The 19900-nt window shown below is 41.8% G+C and overlaps 1 protein-coding gene across 1 annotated transcript in view; it reads left to right on the forward strand.

Moving 5' to 3' along the window:
• Nucleotides 1-19900, forward strand: part of LOC139381236 (syntaxin binding protein 4) — a 108055-nt gene that overhangs the window by 809 nt on the left and 87346 nt on the right. Inside the window, exons 3-13 of the mRNA XM_071124700.1 lie at nucleotides 1485-1580; nucleotides 4700-4772; nucleotides 6875-6949; nucleotides 12223-12314; nucleotides 12898-13078; nucleotides 13629-13755; nucleotides 13940-14046; nucleotides 14352-14655; nucleotides 14782-14854; nucleotides 16871-16971; nucleotides 18160-18256. Coding sequence (XP_070980801.1) covers nucleotides 1485-1580; nucleotides 4700-4772; nucleotides 6875-6949; nucleotides 12223-12314; nucleotides 12898-13078; nucleotides 13629-13755; nucleotides 13940-14046; nucleotides 14352-14655; nucleotides 14782-14854; nucleotides 16871-16971; nucleotides 18160-18256 — 1326 coding nt within the window. The remainder of the gene's footprint in view (nucleotides 1-1484; nucleotides 1581-4699; nucleotides 4773-6874; nucleotides 6950-12222; nucleotides 12315-12897; nucleotides 13079-13628; nucleotides 13756-13939; nucleotides 14047-14351; nucleotides 14656-14781; nucleotides 14855-16870; nucleotides 16972-18159; nucleotides 18257-19900) is intronic.

Here is a 19900-nt window from a genome sequence, read left to right on the forward strand (position 1 = left end):
ATGAAATAACACATATGGAATCATGTAGTAACCAAAAAAGTGTTAAATGAATAAAGATATATTTTATATTTGAGATTCTTCAAATAGCTATTCTTTGGCTTGATGACAGCTTTGCACACTCTTGGCATTCTCTCAACCAGCTTCACCTGGAATGCTTTTCCAACAGTCTTGAAGGAGTTCACACATATGCTGAGCACTTGTTGGCTGCTTTTCCTTCACTCTTGCGGTATGACTCATCCCAAACCATGTCAATTGGGTTGAAGTCGGGGGATTGTGGAGGTTGGATGCAGCACTCCATCACTCTCCTTCTTGGTAAAATAGCCCTTACACAGCCTGGAGGTGTGTTGGGTCATTGTCCTGTTGAAAAACAAAGAGTCCCACTAAGCCCAAACCAGATGGGATGGCGTATCGCTGCAGAATGCTGTGGTAGCCATGCTGTTTAATGTGGGCCTTGAATTCTAAATAAATCACAGACAGTGTCACCAGAAAAGCACACACACACCATAACACCTTCTCATTCATGCTTTATGGTGGAAATACACATGCGGTTGATCATCCGTTCACCCACACCGCGTCTCACAAAGACACGGAGGTTGGAACCAGAAATCTCCAATTTGGACTCCAGACCAAAGAACAAATTTCCACCGGTCTAATGTCCCTTGCTTGTGTTTCTTGGCCCAAGCAAGTCTCTTCTTATTATTGGTGTCCTTTAGTAGTGGTTTCTTTGCAGCAATTCCATGAAGGCCTGATTTGCACAGTCTCCCCTGAACAGTTGATGTTGAGATGTGTCTGTTATTTGTGCTGCAATTCCGGGGGCTGGTTACTCTAATGAACGTATCCTCTGCAGCAGAGGTAACTCTGGGTCTTCCATTCCTGGGGCGGTCCTCATGACAGCCAGTTTCAACATAGCACTTGATGGTTTTTGCAACTGCACTTGAAGAAACTTTCAAAGTTCTTAAAATGTTCCTTATTGACTGACCTTCATGTCTTAAAGTAATGATGGACTGTCGTTTCTCTTTGCTTATTTGAGCTGTTCTTGCCATAATAGGGACATGGTCTTTTACAAAATAGGGCTATCTTCTGTATACCACCCCTAACTTGTCACAACACAACTGATTGGCTCAAACGCATTAAGAAATTCCATAAATTAACTTTTAAGGCACACCTATTCATTAAAATGCATTCCTGATGACTACCTCATGAAGCTGGTTGAGAGAATGCCAAGAGTGTGCAAAGCTGTCATCAAGGGAAAGGTGCCTATTTGAAGAATCTCAAATATAAAATATATTTTGATTTGTTTAACACTTTTTGGTTTCTACATTGTTCCATATGTGTTATTTCATAGTTTTGATGTCTTCACTATTATTCTACAATGTAGAAAATAGTAACAATAAAGAAAAACCATTGAATGAGTAGTTGTTCTAAAACTTCTGACCTGTAGTATAAAGTGTTACCCTTACTTCTGTCCCTTGTTTCTCATCCAGGGTTGAAAATCATAGGTGGCTACAGAGATCAAACACGGGAAGAGTTTGGGATCTTCATCAAGCGGGTGTTACCGGGAGGTCTGGCTGCTCAGGATGGTACGTTAATGTCTGGTTGTTGTTGTTTTTTTGTTTTGTATCATTTACTACTATATTGATAATAGGGCTGTCAAAGTTAAAGCATTAATTACAGTTAACTTTTGACATTTTTAATGCTGTAATTTTTTTTAAGCTGTTAATGGCATCTCCATTTCTTCACCCAAGTCTGTTTACTCATGGACCCTTTTAAGCGCAGCACACACACACACTCTGCTGTGCTCATTGAGGTGTAATATTAACTGGGTCCAAGGTATGGACCATCTATATCCAGGTTGCATCCAGTTTATACAGACAAACATTTTAATTTAGCACTCAGTGCGCACAGCGAGCAGCGCGAGCAGCAACATCATCCCAAAAAATGGCAGACATCGGATGAATATAACATTTTAATATCTTTGGCTGTGAGTGATGGAAAAAAAATTGACCTCAGCGACAATTATTTGAATAATTCAATGGATGTTTTGTGCAAAAAAGTGATGTCTAAAGTGTCTTATTAGGAATTTTCTGACTTCTGACTTCTCTATGTGGCCGTCTATGGAAATTGTCTTTCTGGGCCGGGTGTTAGTTAAACTGCAGTACCGAAGCAAAACTGTAGGAGCAGTCTAAACCGTGCTTCTAGACCAGAACACTGCCCCCCTTGGCTGTGCTGTGTGCTCTTAGTCTTAGCAGATAACAGCTCCTGGAGAGCTGCCACTATGCGTGCAGCATTTGAGCAACAATTTCAAAGGAAAACTTACAGAAAGTTCAATCATCAACACATTCTCAGGCATTTCTTTGAATAACAGCAAAAACGTAATTTGCACAGAAGTAGCTAACTAGTTATGCTAACGTTAGCTAGCTAGCTAACCAAACGAGAATGTTTACAATGCCATGGCTGAATGCTTCTTGATTTAACTCTAATTTCCCACAATTATTTGATCAGAACAGGACATCCATTCCATTTAGCTACTGCTTTTGTTGTAGTTCTCAGGTCAAAACATTTAAAGTAACTATCCAGTGTTTCCACATTTCTATGAAATACCAAAGGAAATAAAAAATAAGAGTGATATACTTTTCCTTCCAATTTTGTATTTATTAAGTATGTTAAAAATCTGCTTTTCTGTGTTGGAATGGTGTGGCTTCCTAAGGAAGATGACATCATGAAACAGTCTGCTCGAGATACAAGTTTGAGGTGGAGTTTTTTCTCCAATGTATGCTTTGGCCACAAAAACGAGTATAGGATGAGTCGACAGCATTATTTGGGTATGAGTTTTAAAAGTGTGATTTTCCCTGGACAATTACTTTAAGAAAATTATCCCAATTCTTTTAGTAGCAGCTTGTAACTAGTTCATGTTGAGGAACATGGATAAGTAACCTAGCTTAGGCCATATTTAATAGCTGTATTATATTACACCTGCCGAATAGCGCAGGTGTAGTAGACCTTACTGTGCAATGCTTACTTACATGCTCTTAAAAACCTGTTGAAACTAGGGGGCACTATAATAATTTTTGGAAAAATAACGTTCCCAAAGTAAACGGGCTATTTTGTCAGGACAAGATGCTAGAATATGCATATAATTGACAGCTTAGAATAGAAAACACTCTCTAAAGTTTCCAAAACTGTAAAAATATTGTCTGTGAGTATAACAGAACTGATATTGCAGGCAAAAGCCTGAGAAAAATCCAATCAGGAAGGGACTCTTATTTAGAACGCTCTGTGTTCCTATGCGTCCCTATTGAGCAGTGAATGGGATATCAACCAGATTCCTTTTTCTATGGCTTCACTAATGTGTATAGTGTCACAATACTTGGTTTCAGGCTTTTATTTTGAAAAATGAGCCTTTGCGTCAGTGGTCAGCTGAAGGCTCTCAGAGTGATTTGTGCATAATAGACAAATGCGACCATTGTTTCTCTCTTTCCTACTAAGAAGCCACCTGTCCCGGTTGATATATTATTGAATAGATATTTGAAAAACACCTTGAGGATTGATTATAAAAAACGTTTGCCATGTTTCTGTCGATATTATGGATCTAATTTGGAATATTTTTCGGCGTAGTTTCCGGTGTATTTCTCAACCAAACGTGAAGTACAAACGGAGGTATTTCGGCTATAAAAATAATCTTTATGGGACAAAATGAACATTTGCTGTCTAACTGGGAGTCTCGTGAGTAAAAACATCCAAAGCTCATCAAAGGTAAACGATTTAATTTGATTGCTTTTCTGATTTTCGTGACCAAGCTGCCTGCTGCTAGCTAGGCATAATGCTATGCTATCGATAAACCTACACAAATGCTTGTCTTGCTTTGGCTGTAAAGAGGAGGAGATCTGCATGGAGGAATGGGCCAAAATACCAGCAACAGTGTGTGAAAACCTTGTGAAGACTTTGTTTGACCTCTGTCATTGCCAACAAAGGGTATATAACAAAGTATTGAGAAACTTTTGTTATTGACCAAATACTTATTTTCCACCATAATTTGCAAATTAATTCATTAAAAATCCTACAATGTGATTTTATGGATTTTTTTCTCATTTTGTCTGTCATAGTTGAAGTGTACTTATGATGAAAATTACAGGCCTCTCTCATCTTTTTAAGTGGGAGAACTTGCACAATTGGTGGCTGACTAAATACTTTTTTGCCCCACTCTATATCACCCTCGTCACACCCTGACCTAACCAAAATAATAAAGAAAACAAAGAATACTAAGGTCAGGGCGTGATGGGGGGGGTCAATGTAAATAGTCTAGGTGGCCATTTGATTAATTGTTCAGCAGTCTTATGGCTTGGGGGTAGAAGCTGTTAAGGAGCCTTTTGCTCCAAGACTTGCCGCTACGGTACCGCTTGCCGTGCGGTAGCAGAGAGAACAGTCCATGACTTGGGTGACTGGAGCTTTTGACATTTTTTGGGGCCTTCCTCTGACACCGCCTAGTATATAGATCCTATATAGAACCCGGTGACGTACTGGGCCTTACACACTTCCCTCTGTAGCGCCTGATGGTCAGATGCAGAGCAGTTGCCATACCAAGCGGTGATGCAACCGGGCGATTAACTCAATATTCTGTTTTATGTCGTTTGACAGCCCTAGTTGATAAACATCCTCTGTTGCTGATGATGGCAAAATGCTCTCACTCTCTCTACTCCAGGACGGCTTAGAACGGGCGACCTCGTTTTGGAAGTCAATAATATGAGTTTAGGAGGACGAGTAACCAACGAGAGGTAGGTCAGTAGTGCACAGTGGTAGACTCTGAACCTAAGATGTGAATGACGCTATACTAGATTTCTTGTTTATTCTTACTGATCCTTAACTTATTAGTCTCTAAAGCATGTTTCATTGACTTTTGTCTTTCAAACATGTTTTCAATCAAATGTATATATGAAGCCCTTTTTACATCAGCAGATGTCAAAGTGCTATACAGAAACCCAGCCTAAAACCCCAAACAGCAAGCAATGCAGACATAGAAGCACGGAAATAATCTCCTTGAATGCCACACGCTGCATAAAAAAACAACTGGATTTTGTACATAGAGGGCTATGATGTGTATGTCTACTGTATTTACAGTGCATTGGGAAAGTATTCAGACCCCTTGACTTTTTCCACATTTTGTTACGTTACAGCCTTATTCTAAAATGGTTTAAATCGTTTTTACTCCCCTCATCAATCTACACACAATACCCTATAATGGCAAAGCAAAAACAGGTTCTTCAAGATTTTTGCAAATGTCTAAAAAAAATGTTTACATAAGTATTCAGACCCTTAAATTTGTTGAAACACCTTTGGTAGCGATTACAGCCTCGAGTCTTCCTGGGTATGACACTACATTCTTGGCACACCTGTATTTGGGGAGTTTCTCCATTCTCTGCAGATCCTCTCAAGTTCTGTCAGGTTGGATGGGGAGTGTCACTGCACAGCTATTTGCAGGTCTTTCCAGAGATGTTTGATTGGGTTCAAGTCTGGGCTCTGGCTGGGCCACTCAAGGACATTCTGAGACTTGTCCCGAAACCACTCCTGTGTTGTCTTAGCTGTGTGCTTAGGGTCGTTGTCCTGTTGGAAGGTGAACCTTCGCCCCAGTCTGAGGTCATCAATGATCTCTCTGTACTTTGCTCCGTTCAGCTTTCCCTCAATCCTGAATAGTCTCCCAGTCCCTGCCGCTGAAAAACATCCCCACAGCATGATGCTGCCACCACCATGCTTCACCGTAGGGATGGTGCCAGGTTTCCTCCAGATGTGACACTTGGCATTCAGGCCTAAGAGTTCAATCTTGATTTCATCAGACCAGAGAATCTTGTTTTTCATCGTCTGAGTCCTTTAGGTGCCTTTTGGCAAACTCCAAGCAGGCTGCCATGTGCCTTTTACTGAGGAGTGGCTTCCGTCTGGCCACTTTACCAGAAAGGCCTGAATGGTGGAGTGCTGCAGAGATGGTTGTCCTTCTGAAAGGTTCTCCCATTTTCAAAGAGGAACTCTGGAGTTCTGTCAGAGTGACCATTGGGTTCTTGGTCACCTCACTGACCAAGGCCCTTCTCCCCCGATTTCTCAGTTTGGCCAGGCGGTCAGCTCTAGGAAGTCTGCTGCTTCCAAACTTCTTCCATTTAATAATCATGGAGGCCACTGTGTTCTTGAGGGCCTTCAATGCTGCAGACATTTTTTGGTACCCTTCCCCAGATCGGTGCCTCGACGTAATCCTGTCTTGGAACTCTACGGACAATTCCTTTGACCTCATGGCTTGGTTTTTGCTCTGACATGAACTGTCAACTGTGGGACCTTATATAGACAGGTGTGTGCCTTTCCAAATCATGTCCAATCAATTGAATTTACCACAGGTGGACTCCAATCAAGCTGTAGAAACATCTCAAGGATGATCAATGGAAACAGGATGCACCTGAGCTCAATTTCAAGTCTCATAGCAAAAGATGATCAATGGAAACAGGATGCACCTGAGCTCAATTTCAAGTCTCATAGCAAAGGGTCTGAATAATTATGGAAATAAAGTATTTCTGTTTTTAAATGATTTTTTTTTAATACATTTGCAAAAATGTCTAAAACTGTTTTTGCTTCGTCATTATGGGGTATTGCATGTAGATTGATGAGGACAAAATGTGGAAAATATCAAGGCGTCTGAATACTTTCCGAATGCACTATATGTCTGAAAGTGTTATGTCCGGTTGGAGCAACCTGTGTGTTCCAAATGGCATCCTATTCCCTATGGGCCCTGGTCAAAAGCAGTGCACTATAAAGGGAATAGGGTGCCATTTGAGACGCATATTTTCCTGAACCTGGGTGTTGTGTTTAAACTGCTCTCCTCTCTCCTGTGGTCCTATAGGGCGGTTGATATCCTCCGGTCAGCATCAGCCTCCAATCACATGTCTCTGATGGTTGCCAGGGACGATGAAAGCAGGTAACCAAGGCTGACTTTATTTAATACATTTAATATATATATATTTTTTATTTTTGTATTTTTTTCTCATCAAAAGTTTTGCCGTTCTTGGTCTTGGTTGAAATTATTTATACTTTGGAGCATTTAACCAATCATTTCAAACTCTTCTTAAAAGTTCCAATCCTGACCTCAAAGCACAGAAAAGAAAAATGCAACACACAGCCTTGTCTGATTTGTGCTGTGTCACTGTGTGAAGGAGTAATGCTATGATAATCACTGGACCTTTTTGCTCTGAGATGAACCTGAGAGACCTCAAGTGTGGAGTCTATGCCCTACTATTTTTACAGTAACTTACATGCAGCTTGGTGGCTGTATTTCACATTATAGTACACCTACTGACATTTTTTCAAAACTTTTTTGACAGGGAGGTGTCCTTTCCACATGAGCCCTGTATAGCACAACAGTGTGTAATATAAATACGGTCACTTCAGCATGTACTGTGTAATGACATACAGTACAATACCGTCAGATTGAAGGTAGAAGGTATTATACTTTTAAAGAAGTATACACATAGGAGTAAAATTGGTACAGCATTTTCACTCACACGTGCAACAAATATTGCCTCTTACAAGGCACGCCTCAAAATATGTTCTAAAAATATGGTACAGTACTGTGTTCTGTGGGGTGGAATTACAGTACCTTTCGAAATACAGCAATATTCTCACAATGCGCCATCATTTTACAGCATGCTGTTGTTAAAATTTTTAGAATGTTTTATGGTTGATAATATCTAAAATGACTGTATAAATGACAGTTTTCCATTGCAGTGTAGTGCTTAGCCTCTGTGAGGTTGTGTGTAGTCGATGTACGGTAGGGTGCACTACATCAGAGTACTTCATCATTGTTGTCACTACTGAACGAGGCTTAATCTTGTTAGGAGCTGAGTGGTGATAAACCCCTTGATTTGTTTTTGATCAATCTAAAAATAGGGTTAATACAGTAAGAACATTAAGGCGCTTTGGTAGTGTTCGCTCATAAACAGACAAGGCGTCCCAAATGGTGCCCTATATTCTATTGTCATATATAATGTAATAATAATATTATATTCCTAACCAGAGCCCTGGTCAAAAATAGTTCACTATATAGGGAATAGGGTGACAGAAACAGAGTTTAGGGAAGAAAGGTAGAGTGTTTCGTAACAGTGTTTGAGGCCTTGATGTATAAATAATATAATACTACATGCCATTAACAAGACGCTTTTATCCAAAGTGACTTACAGTCATGTGTGCATACATATGTCAAATGCGCAGATTCAGAAAAGGGCTTATGACAGGACAGATAAAGCACATTCATTCATAGCTGCAAGGGTGTTTGCTTCTATTGCATTTGGCACTCTTTTCAGAATACTTCATAGTTATATTTGAATGATGCAGTTACCAACCTGTGCCAATGAGAGATAGCCAAAGTGATCTATAGAAACACCTAAAGTTCATCAATCAAGACTTGATCTGAAAGCAGAGCTGCTCTGAAACAGAGCTCAAAGCAGTGTTGTTTTTGAGACCACCTAAAGTGAGACACCATTCAAGACCAAGACTGGAGCAAATTGAGTCTGAGTCAAGACCAAGACTGGAGGGGGGGTGAGACCGAGTCAAGACGAGACCAAAAAAAATACAAATTAAAATTCAAGACCATGATTGTAATTTTGTCAAATCACCACCATATTAAGAGGTCAAAATGTCCAGTATTTCTGTGTTCATATTTCAGAACAACATGGATTCTTTAGAACATTTAGAATAGTGGAAACATTCATGCTGAGGGAACATAGAGCCACTCTACAAATTATTACTAAACCAAACAATGGACCTTCTACACCTGCAGAGAAGGGCTAAGGATTTATAAAACAAAAATGATTATAATAATAATAATAATGATAATTATATTATTTTCAATGATGTTCTGATTTTATCTCTTCGGTATTTGTTGGAAAGAGTTAACACTGAAGCGAAAAAAAGATCCATTCAGGAATTTCTTTGCTGGTCTCTGGGGGAGATACATCTAGCTAGCTAATCTAGATCGGCCATCAGAAGCTAGATAAAGGCTCCTGCCATTCAATTGTATTAGGGCAACATTTTGGAGTGACGGTGGAATCAACCAACCACATTTTGACTTAATGGGTCGGACCATTTTTACAAAAACACCGTCAAATTTACAGTCAAATTTGCATTGATAAACGATGGGGTATTGTAGCCGCCTCATCCTTCTGCAGCTTGCCTGCCAATGCATGCTTGTCCCAACCAAGCACCCAAGCTAACTGGCTAAAGTTGGCTAGCTTGCTAGATAGCTACTTTCAGACACAAATGAGAGAACACCTCATTCTGACCATTTTACTTGCCGTAGCAGAGCTGGTTAGGCTGTTTACATGTTATCTAGAGCGTTCTTGAGTAACTATTACTTTTTTTTAAACCTGCGCTTACTGACTGTAAATAGCCATCGTGAATTTGTGAACGCAAGAGATACGCTAACTGGATAACAGTCAATCAAGTTCTTGCTATCTAATCAAATGACACCTGCATCTCTAGCTGTGTATAGCCACCAAAAAATGATATGAGGGGGAAAAGTCAGTCACTCACCCACTCCTCCAATGGCATGACATGACATTCTCCTAGCAGCTAGCTAGCTAGCGATCTAGCTACCATTAGGCTCCATGTTTTTTTAGCTTGCTACATAGATACGCTAGCATATTAGCCACATTATGACTGACGTGATCATTGCCCTTGCTAGTTTGATTGTATTAACATTCCCAGCATTAGTTACATTTGTCTGTTTTTGTCCAGAATATCGAGTCATTCAAACTGAAACGATGAACCAGGCCAGCTATGATTTACAACCTGATAGCAATATTTTTTGGACCACCAAGAAATGTATTGGTGAATTATATCAATCATGCATTGAACTGCATCCATCTATTCTGCCAACAATGCTTTAGTTTACCTCATGGAATGTTGAATCAAATATAACCTATTTTTAAAACCTCTTATAAAGTTAGTTTTGTAGCATAAACTGGGAATTTGATATTTTTGACTGATATTATGATTGTTTGTTTGTTTGTTTGTTTGATGTAGTTAAAATGCTGTCAGTTCTACTTTAAACTTCAGGTCACCAGTTACTTTGTGTGCTAAACTTGACATGCTTTTTGCAATGGGAATTAATAGTTGTAAATTTCGATTGGGAAATGCTTAATGGTCGTGTTTTTATGGACTGCTTATCCTTTAACATCATGCTGTGTGTGACTGCCGTCTTTCCATTGGTCCTATGCAGTGGTGTCTGGAGAAGTGGGTATACTCTAATTTTGCCATAAAGTTCCCAAACAGCCTGCCCAGTGAAGGAATGGCACCATGTGTGAAAAATCCTATGCTTTCCTATGTTTTTTCAATTTTATTTCCACTCTCAAAAGCTCTTTTTTTTAATAGACCATACATTTTTTCTATGTCCACAACAATACCACAAACAACATAAATCAGGTTGGGTGGGCCTGACAGGGCCTGGCTCCCCAGTGGGTGGGCCTCTGTCCACCCAGGCCCATCCATGTCTACGCCCCTGATGCACGCAACGCATGATGACAATTGGGCATCAAAAATAGCCTACTAACCAACACTTCGCACTAAACTTTTTCAATACCTGGTTTGCATACTGGTATATATAATTTCCTACCCTACCGACTACCGATGTCATTCTTCTGTGAGCTGCACACTTGCTGCCTGATGATGATATTCCGTTGAACCTAGGATTTGTGTGCGGCGCGCATGTGAATATATTTCACGTCCTTTGCGATTGTGCAGGCTACTTTGTGCATGATTTCTCTTTTGTACTACATCATTGATAAATCGTATACCTCCACCACACTACTTTGATATGCATCCGTAAGGATTAAGAAGTATATACGCAAAGTCCACTGAAAAAAAGTGGGTATATGGTTTATAGCTGCTTATACCATCCACTAACGTTACACCATTTTGTGTTTTAGAAAAAGTGCATTCTCCTACATGAGTGCGCTGATATTACGGTTGCTTTATTTTTATAATCACGAATCTATCACAACCCGAAGGCCTATAGGTTCGCCACTGCGCAAAAGTCTATAATAGATATAAAGGCTGTTAAGCTAATGCTTCAAGAAATACGCAGTTTTATGCGCTGACTGAACGGAAGCTGATAATTATGAGTTTTTTACTCCGTTCGTCTCGGGAAGAAATTATGAGTCCTTATTGTCAAGACCGAGTACAAATGTATCCGACACCGAGACACTCAATGTGGTCTCGAGACTGGACTACAACACTGTCTCAAAGCCAGGACAGTAATATTACCTCAGAATGCTGTGATGAGTCATTCAGCTGGTTAAAGTTAAAAACTTCCATAGCATCCTCTGTGACTCTAGTTCTAACTGCTGAGGAAATGTCTCCGTCGTCTGTCTCTCTCCTGTCACGTCTCACCCAGTCTTGTACACCGGGCCTGACATAAAGGGACCTGGCACTCTGCTAGGCTCTGTGCTTTTCATTGTTTGTCAGCCACATTACTGTCACACCCAACGGCCCAACAACCAGACAGCTAGACATATACAAGCTGACATATTAGGGACAGAAGACTATCCGGGCTCACTATGTCCTGAAGTGGACCCTTCTCATCCAGAAAAAACCAAGGTGAACAACCTACAGATTAGATAAACTAGAATGACAGTCTCGTTCACCATTGCACAAAAAGAGTTGTGCTTAAACCACACCCCAAAATATTCAAATAAACTGCCACCCCTATATTTGAATTATCACTAAAAGATGAAAGAACCTGTGCAAACAATCACTGAAGGGCTCAAGGGTTCTTTGGGTCAGTATGGTTCCACAAAGAACTCTCAAGGAACCCTCATTTTTGTAGTGTCTATGACACAAAACTGAATCCCAGATCAGACAGTTGGTGGCAAGAGGTCAATCCCTCTCTCCAAGACATACTTATTAGGTTATGACTGGGCTCCAACAAGGGCTCCAAGCACCTAGACTCTTTACCTGAACTCTTAAAACAGTAGACTCTTTACTGCAAGATTAAACTGGATTAGCAGCCTGATCTGATATAGCTCAAATAATCCTAATCTCAACCACTGACAAAGAAGTCACTTTTAATGAGCTCACGCCCGTCAGATGTCACTTGGAATCAATGTCTCTCTGACCATGGGAGGGAGACAGAGATCTACTGCACTGTTTCTATGGGTAAATTAACAGCGTGGGTCTGTGTTTGTGTGTGTCTTCCAGGCGGGAGTTCATAGAGTTGATGAATAAGTATGGTTCTCAAAGCAGTTTTAAAGGAAGCTCAGGGAGAGTCTCCCCTACACAGCTTTCTACAGGTGAGTTTCTGTACCTAGGACCTTTGTGTCCCAAATGGCTCCCATTTGGGAAAAGGGCCCTGGTTAAAGGTAGTGGACTATATAGGGAATAGGGTGCCATTTGGGACTCATCCACTGTACCTAAGACCTGGTTGTCCCCCGTTCCCCTCCTCATCTCCATGTAACACTATAGTCTCTTAACCATTATCTTCCTACTTTCACACTCCTAATTCTCATTCATTTTTCCTTTCACAATCTTTACTCTCATCCGTATTAACAATTGTTTTCACCTTCTCCAACTGAGTGCTGGACCAGCTCCTCTCGCAATCCGCCTCCCTCTCCAAACATCCTTTCACCGACACTCAAATTCAACACGGCATTATTTAAAATAATAGAGCACTGAATCCTACCTTGAGATATGCATGAGAACATTGGGCAACAATGTGGCTAACGTGTGTAGGTGTTTCTCTATGCTAATCAAAAGAGCTGTTTTTACACCTCACAATGTGTGATTAATTATTGGCTCCTGTACCAATGTATGTCATCGATCGGAAGTAACAAACCTCTTCTCTCTCTCTCTCTCTCTCTCTCTCTTCCCCCCCAGGAGGCAAGACAGACACGGCCTCCTCCTCTTCCTCCTCCAGATCTACCAGTCCCACCAGCCAGCTCCTCAGCCCTAAAGAGGGGGTCACAGGACCCCCTTACACCCCTGGACCCCTCTATACCACTGGGCCCCCCTACACATCGAACCCGAACACAACCCCTACACAGCACGTCTTCAACAAGTAAGTGTCAAGCAGAAATAGAACGAGACAGTTGGAGCACCGGGAATATTGAACTTATTGTCACTGTCTGTTTGTCCTCATAATTTAAAATCCAGACAGAAGATTTTTTCCAGGTTGGCCAGGTTTGGCCAGGTTATATATCCCTGATGTCCTTGTGTCACTAAGATAGATTGAAAGGTTGTAACAGTTTATCCTTGATATCCTTTTATATAAGATCTAGTTGTGTAACACAAAACAATATATTGAATGTGTGCATGATGCTGAACAGTCACGTTGCTCTCTGACAGAAGAGAAACCCTCACATGTATAGAAGGAGAGAGATAGAGAAAGATACAAATACAAAGGAAGAGAGATTTGTTCAGGGACAGCCTGAATGAAACTGATGTGTTTTTGTGTGTTTATTTAATCATGCTCACAGTTTGTGTGCTAGTCTGAGATATACTGCACACTCTCACTTCCTCTTCCTCTCTCCCTGACTGCCCCTTTCTATCTTTCTCTCTTTCCCTGCCCTATTATATACCTCTCTCTCTGTCTCTCGCTCTCTCGACAGCGTCATTCAGTTGATATGCATCTCAAAGGGAACAGGCCTGGGCCTCATCATAAAAGGCGGAGCTAACCGAGCCGAGGGACCAATGGTGTTGATTCAGGAAATAATACCTGGAGGAGACTGCCAGAGGGTGACTTGTCACTATGTTTACCTTTTGATACAGGGGGAATCAGGTGTTATTCATGGGTTTTTACATGGGGTTTTGTGGGAAGAAAAAGTGTGAGACAGGAAAAATATGTGTTGGTTCAACTGACAATGACCATGTTTATTATAGTCAAACTATAGGCTAATGATATTCTCTATCTGCATTCCAGGACGGTAGACTACAGCCAGGAGATCAGCTGGTGTCGATTAATAAGGAGTCGTTAGTTGGAGTGACCTATGAGGAGGCTAGAAGTATCCTGACACGCACCAAACTCAGGTGGGGCGCACCTGTATGACTTTACCTGAATATGTATTGACAGGATAAACCTCCTAAGGTCTACCACCTTGTTTTCAAGGGGTTCCTGTATAAAGATACAGTAGAAGAAGAGTAAACATATCTACTGTAGTAATTGTGTGAACTGTAACCTAGGATGTGTTCATGGCACCCTATTCTTTAAATAGCGCACCACTTTTGACTTGATCCCTATGGGCCCTGGTAAAAAATAGTGCCATTTGGGATGTATCCATATTTCCTATTTTATAAGTATTCCAATCCATTCTCATTTCTCTGTCCTTCTTCAGACCAGACCCTACGGTGGAGATAGCGTTTATGAGACACAGGTCTTCCTCCAGCTCTGCTTCCTCCAGCAGTGGCCCCCAGAGCCCTATCACCCCCCAGGGCCCAGTCAGCGGAGCCCCCGCAGTGCCCCCCATCAGGAGAGAGACCATGGCTGTGCTGGGGGGCCTGCCTCCCCCTGCCTCACTGCTCCAGCACAGGAGAACCACACTCCCTGCAGCCCTCCCTGGGGTTCCCCTGGTGGTGCCCAAGAACACCTCCACCCCCAACCCCGCCAGCGAGACTCTGCCATCTGTCAACCTTAGCCAAGTTAGAGGCTGAGGCTCGAACACAAGTTCAACACACACACCCACTCACACCAGTCTTCTGTGAATATGGTTATTCCTCCTACATAGTATTAATGGTTGGTGTGGTTTGTGTGGTTGTGTCCTGCAGGTTCGAATGAGAACAGAACAGACGTGTGTCTCCTCCCCCCGTCAGAGTCCCAGCACCACAGATGCCAAGCCTGGTGAGATCTGTCTACTTCTCTATCATCTCTGTGTCTCTGTCTCTGTTTTTCTCTCTTTCGCTCCTCCAATTATTTCTCTCTCTCTCTTGCTCTCTCTCTCAGCCTCTCTCTCTCTCAGCCTCTCTCTCTCTCAGCCTCTCTCTCTTAGCCTTTCTTTCTCTCAGCCTCTCTCTCTCTCTCCTTCTTTCTTCTTCTCTCCCTCTCTGTCTCACCTTCACATTTGCCTCTGGGCTAATATAACTATTCTGACATTTCTTAGTTGTTGATGTACATTTGGGAACATGGTGTCCCATGGCTTTAAGACATGTCCCAGTCCCACCCTCCCATACAGTACACCTACACTTTGAATGCATCACATATGGCACTCTATTCTCTATGTAGTGCACTAATTTTGACCAGGGCCCATAGGGCTCTGGTAAAAAGTACTGTATAGGGAATAGGGAGCCATTTGGGAACCCAAAATCAGATATATCAGAGACTGTTGCGTTGGTACATAGAGAAGATACACAGCAAATTATCCAGTGTAAAAAAAAATCTAATTCACACTGAGAGTGTTACTATTTGAATAAGGCTTTACACTTAGCAGTGTGTTAATGTAACACTTCCGGTGCCTATATGGGTCCACAGACTCAACATTTTCAGTGTTGATTTAACTCTGTTTGTTTTTTAACACTGGAGATTTGGCTGTGTAGACTGGTAGGACAGATGTAGCGTGGTGTGGCGTGCAGCCAGGAAGGAGGAGATCGAGTGAGGCGGGAGACGCTTCATCTGAATGTGTCAAAACAAGACATGTCTATTAGGTGGAAAAAGGCTAATCTGGCCTTGGATGTCTAGTCTACACAGTCTAGGGGACATTTCGTCCCACACTTGGACCTGGAGGTGTCAAAAACAAGACACTGTCATCTTCCGGATGGAATCCCTTCTCAGAATAATGTTCTTTGAGCGGCTTTGGTATGATGAGTGATGTTGTCTGGATGTTCTGTGTTGCTCAACATGTTAATGATCAGTTGATACAGAGATGTGAATGATTGGCAGATAGGCTTCCTTCAAGTGTTGCCCAGAATGTGAATGTTCAGTTGGTGCAGCCATTTAATCAGATATGACTCCTATGCACACATTTTAAACGTTTACTGCATTTGTCAACGTAACTTAAAACTGTTTTACATACATTGTCTACCTTCTTTACCTATACTAATTACCTGAACTACCTCGATTCACCACTTCCAAACTTTCAATTTGTTATAATAATAATAACAACATATGCCATTTAGCAGATGCTTTTATCCAAAGTGACTTACAGTCATGTTTGCATACATTTTACGTTCAGGTGGTCCCGGGAATCAAACCCATTATCCTGCCGTTGGAAACGCCATGCTCTATCAACAGAGCTACAGAAGACTATATCTGTATGTCTGTCAGAGGACTGTACAAAGGACTGCATATGTCTATCATCTTGCTATGTCGTGAGCTTGGTACATTTTTAACAAATATAATGTGGGGGTTTGAAAAGCTGTGAAGCAGAGCCGTCCATCAGAATAGTAATTTCCTCCCTCGTTCTTTCTGTCTTTTTCTCCTCTGTGCCTTTCTCTCTAATTATGCCTCGCTCCAGACTCTGTGATACTGTCTGTTTACACCTGGGGTGCGTTCAGTTCACTTAAACGTGTGCTACATCGCTGAGCGTTTTTAACTGAACAAAACATTTTCCACAAACTTTCTTGTACTGAAAAGACTTTGAGATACGTTTGCTCCTTTTGGTGGGTGTGCTGGGATGTGGCTTGAAGCAACGAGTGATGCATTTAAAGAGCAGGTCTGCATTGTAAACCCATAACCCAACCCCTCCCCGTTTTTCAACTGGTCGTTCAGTTCAGTAACGTTTCCGTTCAATTGAATGTTCTATTACACTGTTATGTACTGAACGCAGACCTGTTCTCTCTCTCTCATGTAAATGCAATAAACATAAGTCATAAACGTCAAAGAAGAGATACATTAACACCTCACCTGTGTCCCGATACTCAGAATCCTACCCTGCCTGTCAGCCAAACAGCATCCAGCACACACCACACAGGAAGTGCTCCCTCAGCTCCATCAGTCGCCTCAAACTGGAGAGGCTGGAGCAGGTGTGTGTGTGTGCGTGTGTGTATGTGTGTGTGTGTGTGTGTGTGTGTGTGTGTGTGTGTGTGTGTGTGTGTGTGTGTGTGTGTGTGTGTGTGTGTGTGTGTGTGTGTGTGTGTGTGTGTGTGTGTGTGTGTGTGTGTGTGTGTGGAAGTGTGTGTGTGTGTGTGTGTGTGTGTGTGTGTGTGTGTGTGTGTGGAAGTGTGTGTATTTGTTAGCGTGTATTGGTGGACTGTAATGTCAGGTCCATAATGATTGGCACCCTTGATAAAGAGCAAAAAAGACTATAAATAAAAATGACAAACAATGAGCTATAGTGTATGCACATAAAGATGTTATACTAATACAATAGTTCAGAGAAAGAGCTTTTGTTTAACAAATAATAACTGTATAACTCACAGGAGGCTGGTGGCACCTTAACGGGCTTGAGGTAATGGCTGGAATGTAATGTGTGTAATGGTATCAAGCACATAGTTTCTATGTGTTTGATACCATTCCATTCGCTCTGTTCCTGCCATTATTATGAGCCGTCCTCCCCTCAGCAGCCTCCACTGGTATGACTGTATGTGCCTGTACCTGAGGATTTGTGAGTATGTGTGTAAGAATGTTTGTGATTGTCTTGGTGTGTCTGTAGATGTATGTGTACAGTATGGATGTGGTTTGATGCTAGGGTCATTGCAGTGTAATGGTTGTGTTGACTTTGACCCCTCCCTGCAGAGGCATTGCTCAATAAGCTATTACTGCTGCTGGCCAGTCATTTGCTCTGGTCTAATCAAATGGATACCTACACTCTTAGAAAAAACATGCTATCTAGAACCTAAAAGGATTCTTTGGCTGTGCCCATAGAATAACCATTTTTGGTTCCAGGTAAAACCCTTTTGGCTTCCACGTAAAAACCCTTTTCACAGAGGGTTCTACCTGGAACCCTTTTTTCTAAGAGCGTACAGTCAAGCCAATGTGCATGTTACTGTGTGTGTGTGTGCGCACGCGTTGTGGTGCATGTTGTTCAAGCTGCTCCAATCCCTCTCCCACAACATCATTGGAAAATCGATAGGCACTATTCACATTCAGCACACTAGGTGTGCGTGTGTTTACTACTCTCTGTGTGTGTAGTCATGTGTGTATAAATGTGTGAGGGTAGGGTGTGTGTCTTTGATGCGGTGTGTATAAACTCTGTGTGTGTGTGTTGGCAGGCTCTGGATGCATTAGGACTGAATCCTACGGAGGCACAGAGACAGACGTTGAGGGCCAGACTGCGAACAGACCCTGCTGGGACCGTGGCCTACGCAGGTAAGACTACACTTCACCATAACCTTACCTGATCCTAACTCTAACCCTAAGCCTGCTGGGACAGAGGCCTACGCAGGTAAGACTACACTTCACCATAACCTTACCTGATCCTAACTCTAACCCTAAGCCTGCTGGGGCCGTGGCCTACACAGGTAAGACTACACTTCACCATAACCTTACCTGACCCTAATTATTATTCTACGCAGGCAAGATAACCCCTTACCTTACCTGACCCTTAACCATACACAGGTAACACATATAATCTCCAGCTATATCTAAACTATACTGTATAGATAAATGTTTTTTTTTTTTTTATTGAATGAAAGCTTCTAAATTGCTTTTGTTAAGTTCCCCAATAAGAAACCAAAAATCGTCGCTCAACAGAAATAGGGAACCAAATGACGTTGAAAACCAGAACGAAACAGGTGGGGGTTTAAAATTGGTTCTGAAAGGCATCCATGGGGGTGCCTACAGACTGGATTCTGACCAAGCAAACTTGTGTTAATGTGGTCTTAACACACACCCAGTAGATTTGCCTGATATCAGAAACTAAAGGAAAAGAAAACCCACACCAACGTAGGTAGGGGAGTGCAAATAACCGTGGAGCAAACCAAGCAGGTGAGACAAGACTTCAACTTAAAAAGGAAGAGCTAGTGGTATCGCTCTTCCAACATCTCTCATGCTATCTGGAGCACTGGGCCAGCACAGGGGAAACTAACGACTAACTAACCAGGCGACAGGGGCAACACATCCTGACCAAAGAGGAGGATTCCAATCAAGGCAAACCACACCCAAACAAAACCAACATCGAAAACCAAATCAATCTAAACCCCAAAGCCTATAACACTTTCAACACCTCATGTGCATTCACATTGAATAGTGGTGGGTGCAATGTAGCGGCGGCAGCCTACCAGAAGAGATGAAGGCGTGGCCTATTGAACTTAATTGTTTGGCCACTCTCGCCTCATGTGCATTCACATTGAATAGTGGTGGGTGCAATGTAGCGGCGGCAGCCTACCAGAAGAGATGAAGGCGTGGCCTATTGAACTTAATTGTTTGGCCACTCTCACCTCATGTGCATTCACATTGAATAGTGGTGGGTGCAATGTAGCGGCGGCAGCCTACTAGAAGAGATGAAGGCGTGGCCTACTTTCACTTAATTGTTTGGCCACCCTTGAGAGTGAATATCATTCCAGGTAATGTCTTTTGTTGAGATGTTTTTTTTATTGTTATAATGTTCACTGACTGCACGGAATCTTAAATTACAGTACATCTGTGTAAGTATTGTGATATTAAAGTGCCTGGGAAGGTTTCCATTGATGAGATGGTCACCATTTGGTTACAATATTGTAACCAGATAAAGTGAAACTTCACCGTTAGACATTATTTGGGGTGTTGTTCCAGTCTCCCTACATAATTATGATCGATGAGAGGTGTTTCAGACATAATTATGTACCATAGTGGTATTTGTTTATTTTCACGCTGGGAGAGGTCAACCAATTGCGTCATCGGTTGATTGAGCCTGCTGTCTGATCTAAAAGGGAATGAGGTCGAGTTTTGTAGGAATTATTGTGGCCTTTGTGTTCACCGATTGGGATAAAAACGCTTGCAGTGAGTAGATATGGTTGGCCTTCTTCAATATAG

This window comes from Oncorhynchus clarkii, chromosome 23, assembly GCF_045791955.1.
Source record: "Oncorhynchus clarkii lewisi isolate Uvic-CL-2024 chromosome 23, UVic_Ocla_1.0, whole genome shotgun sequence".
Lineage (NCBI taxonomy): Eukaryota > Metazoa > Chordata > Actinopteri > Salmoniformes > Salmonidae > Oncorhynchus > Oncorhynchus clarkii.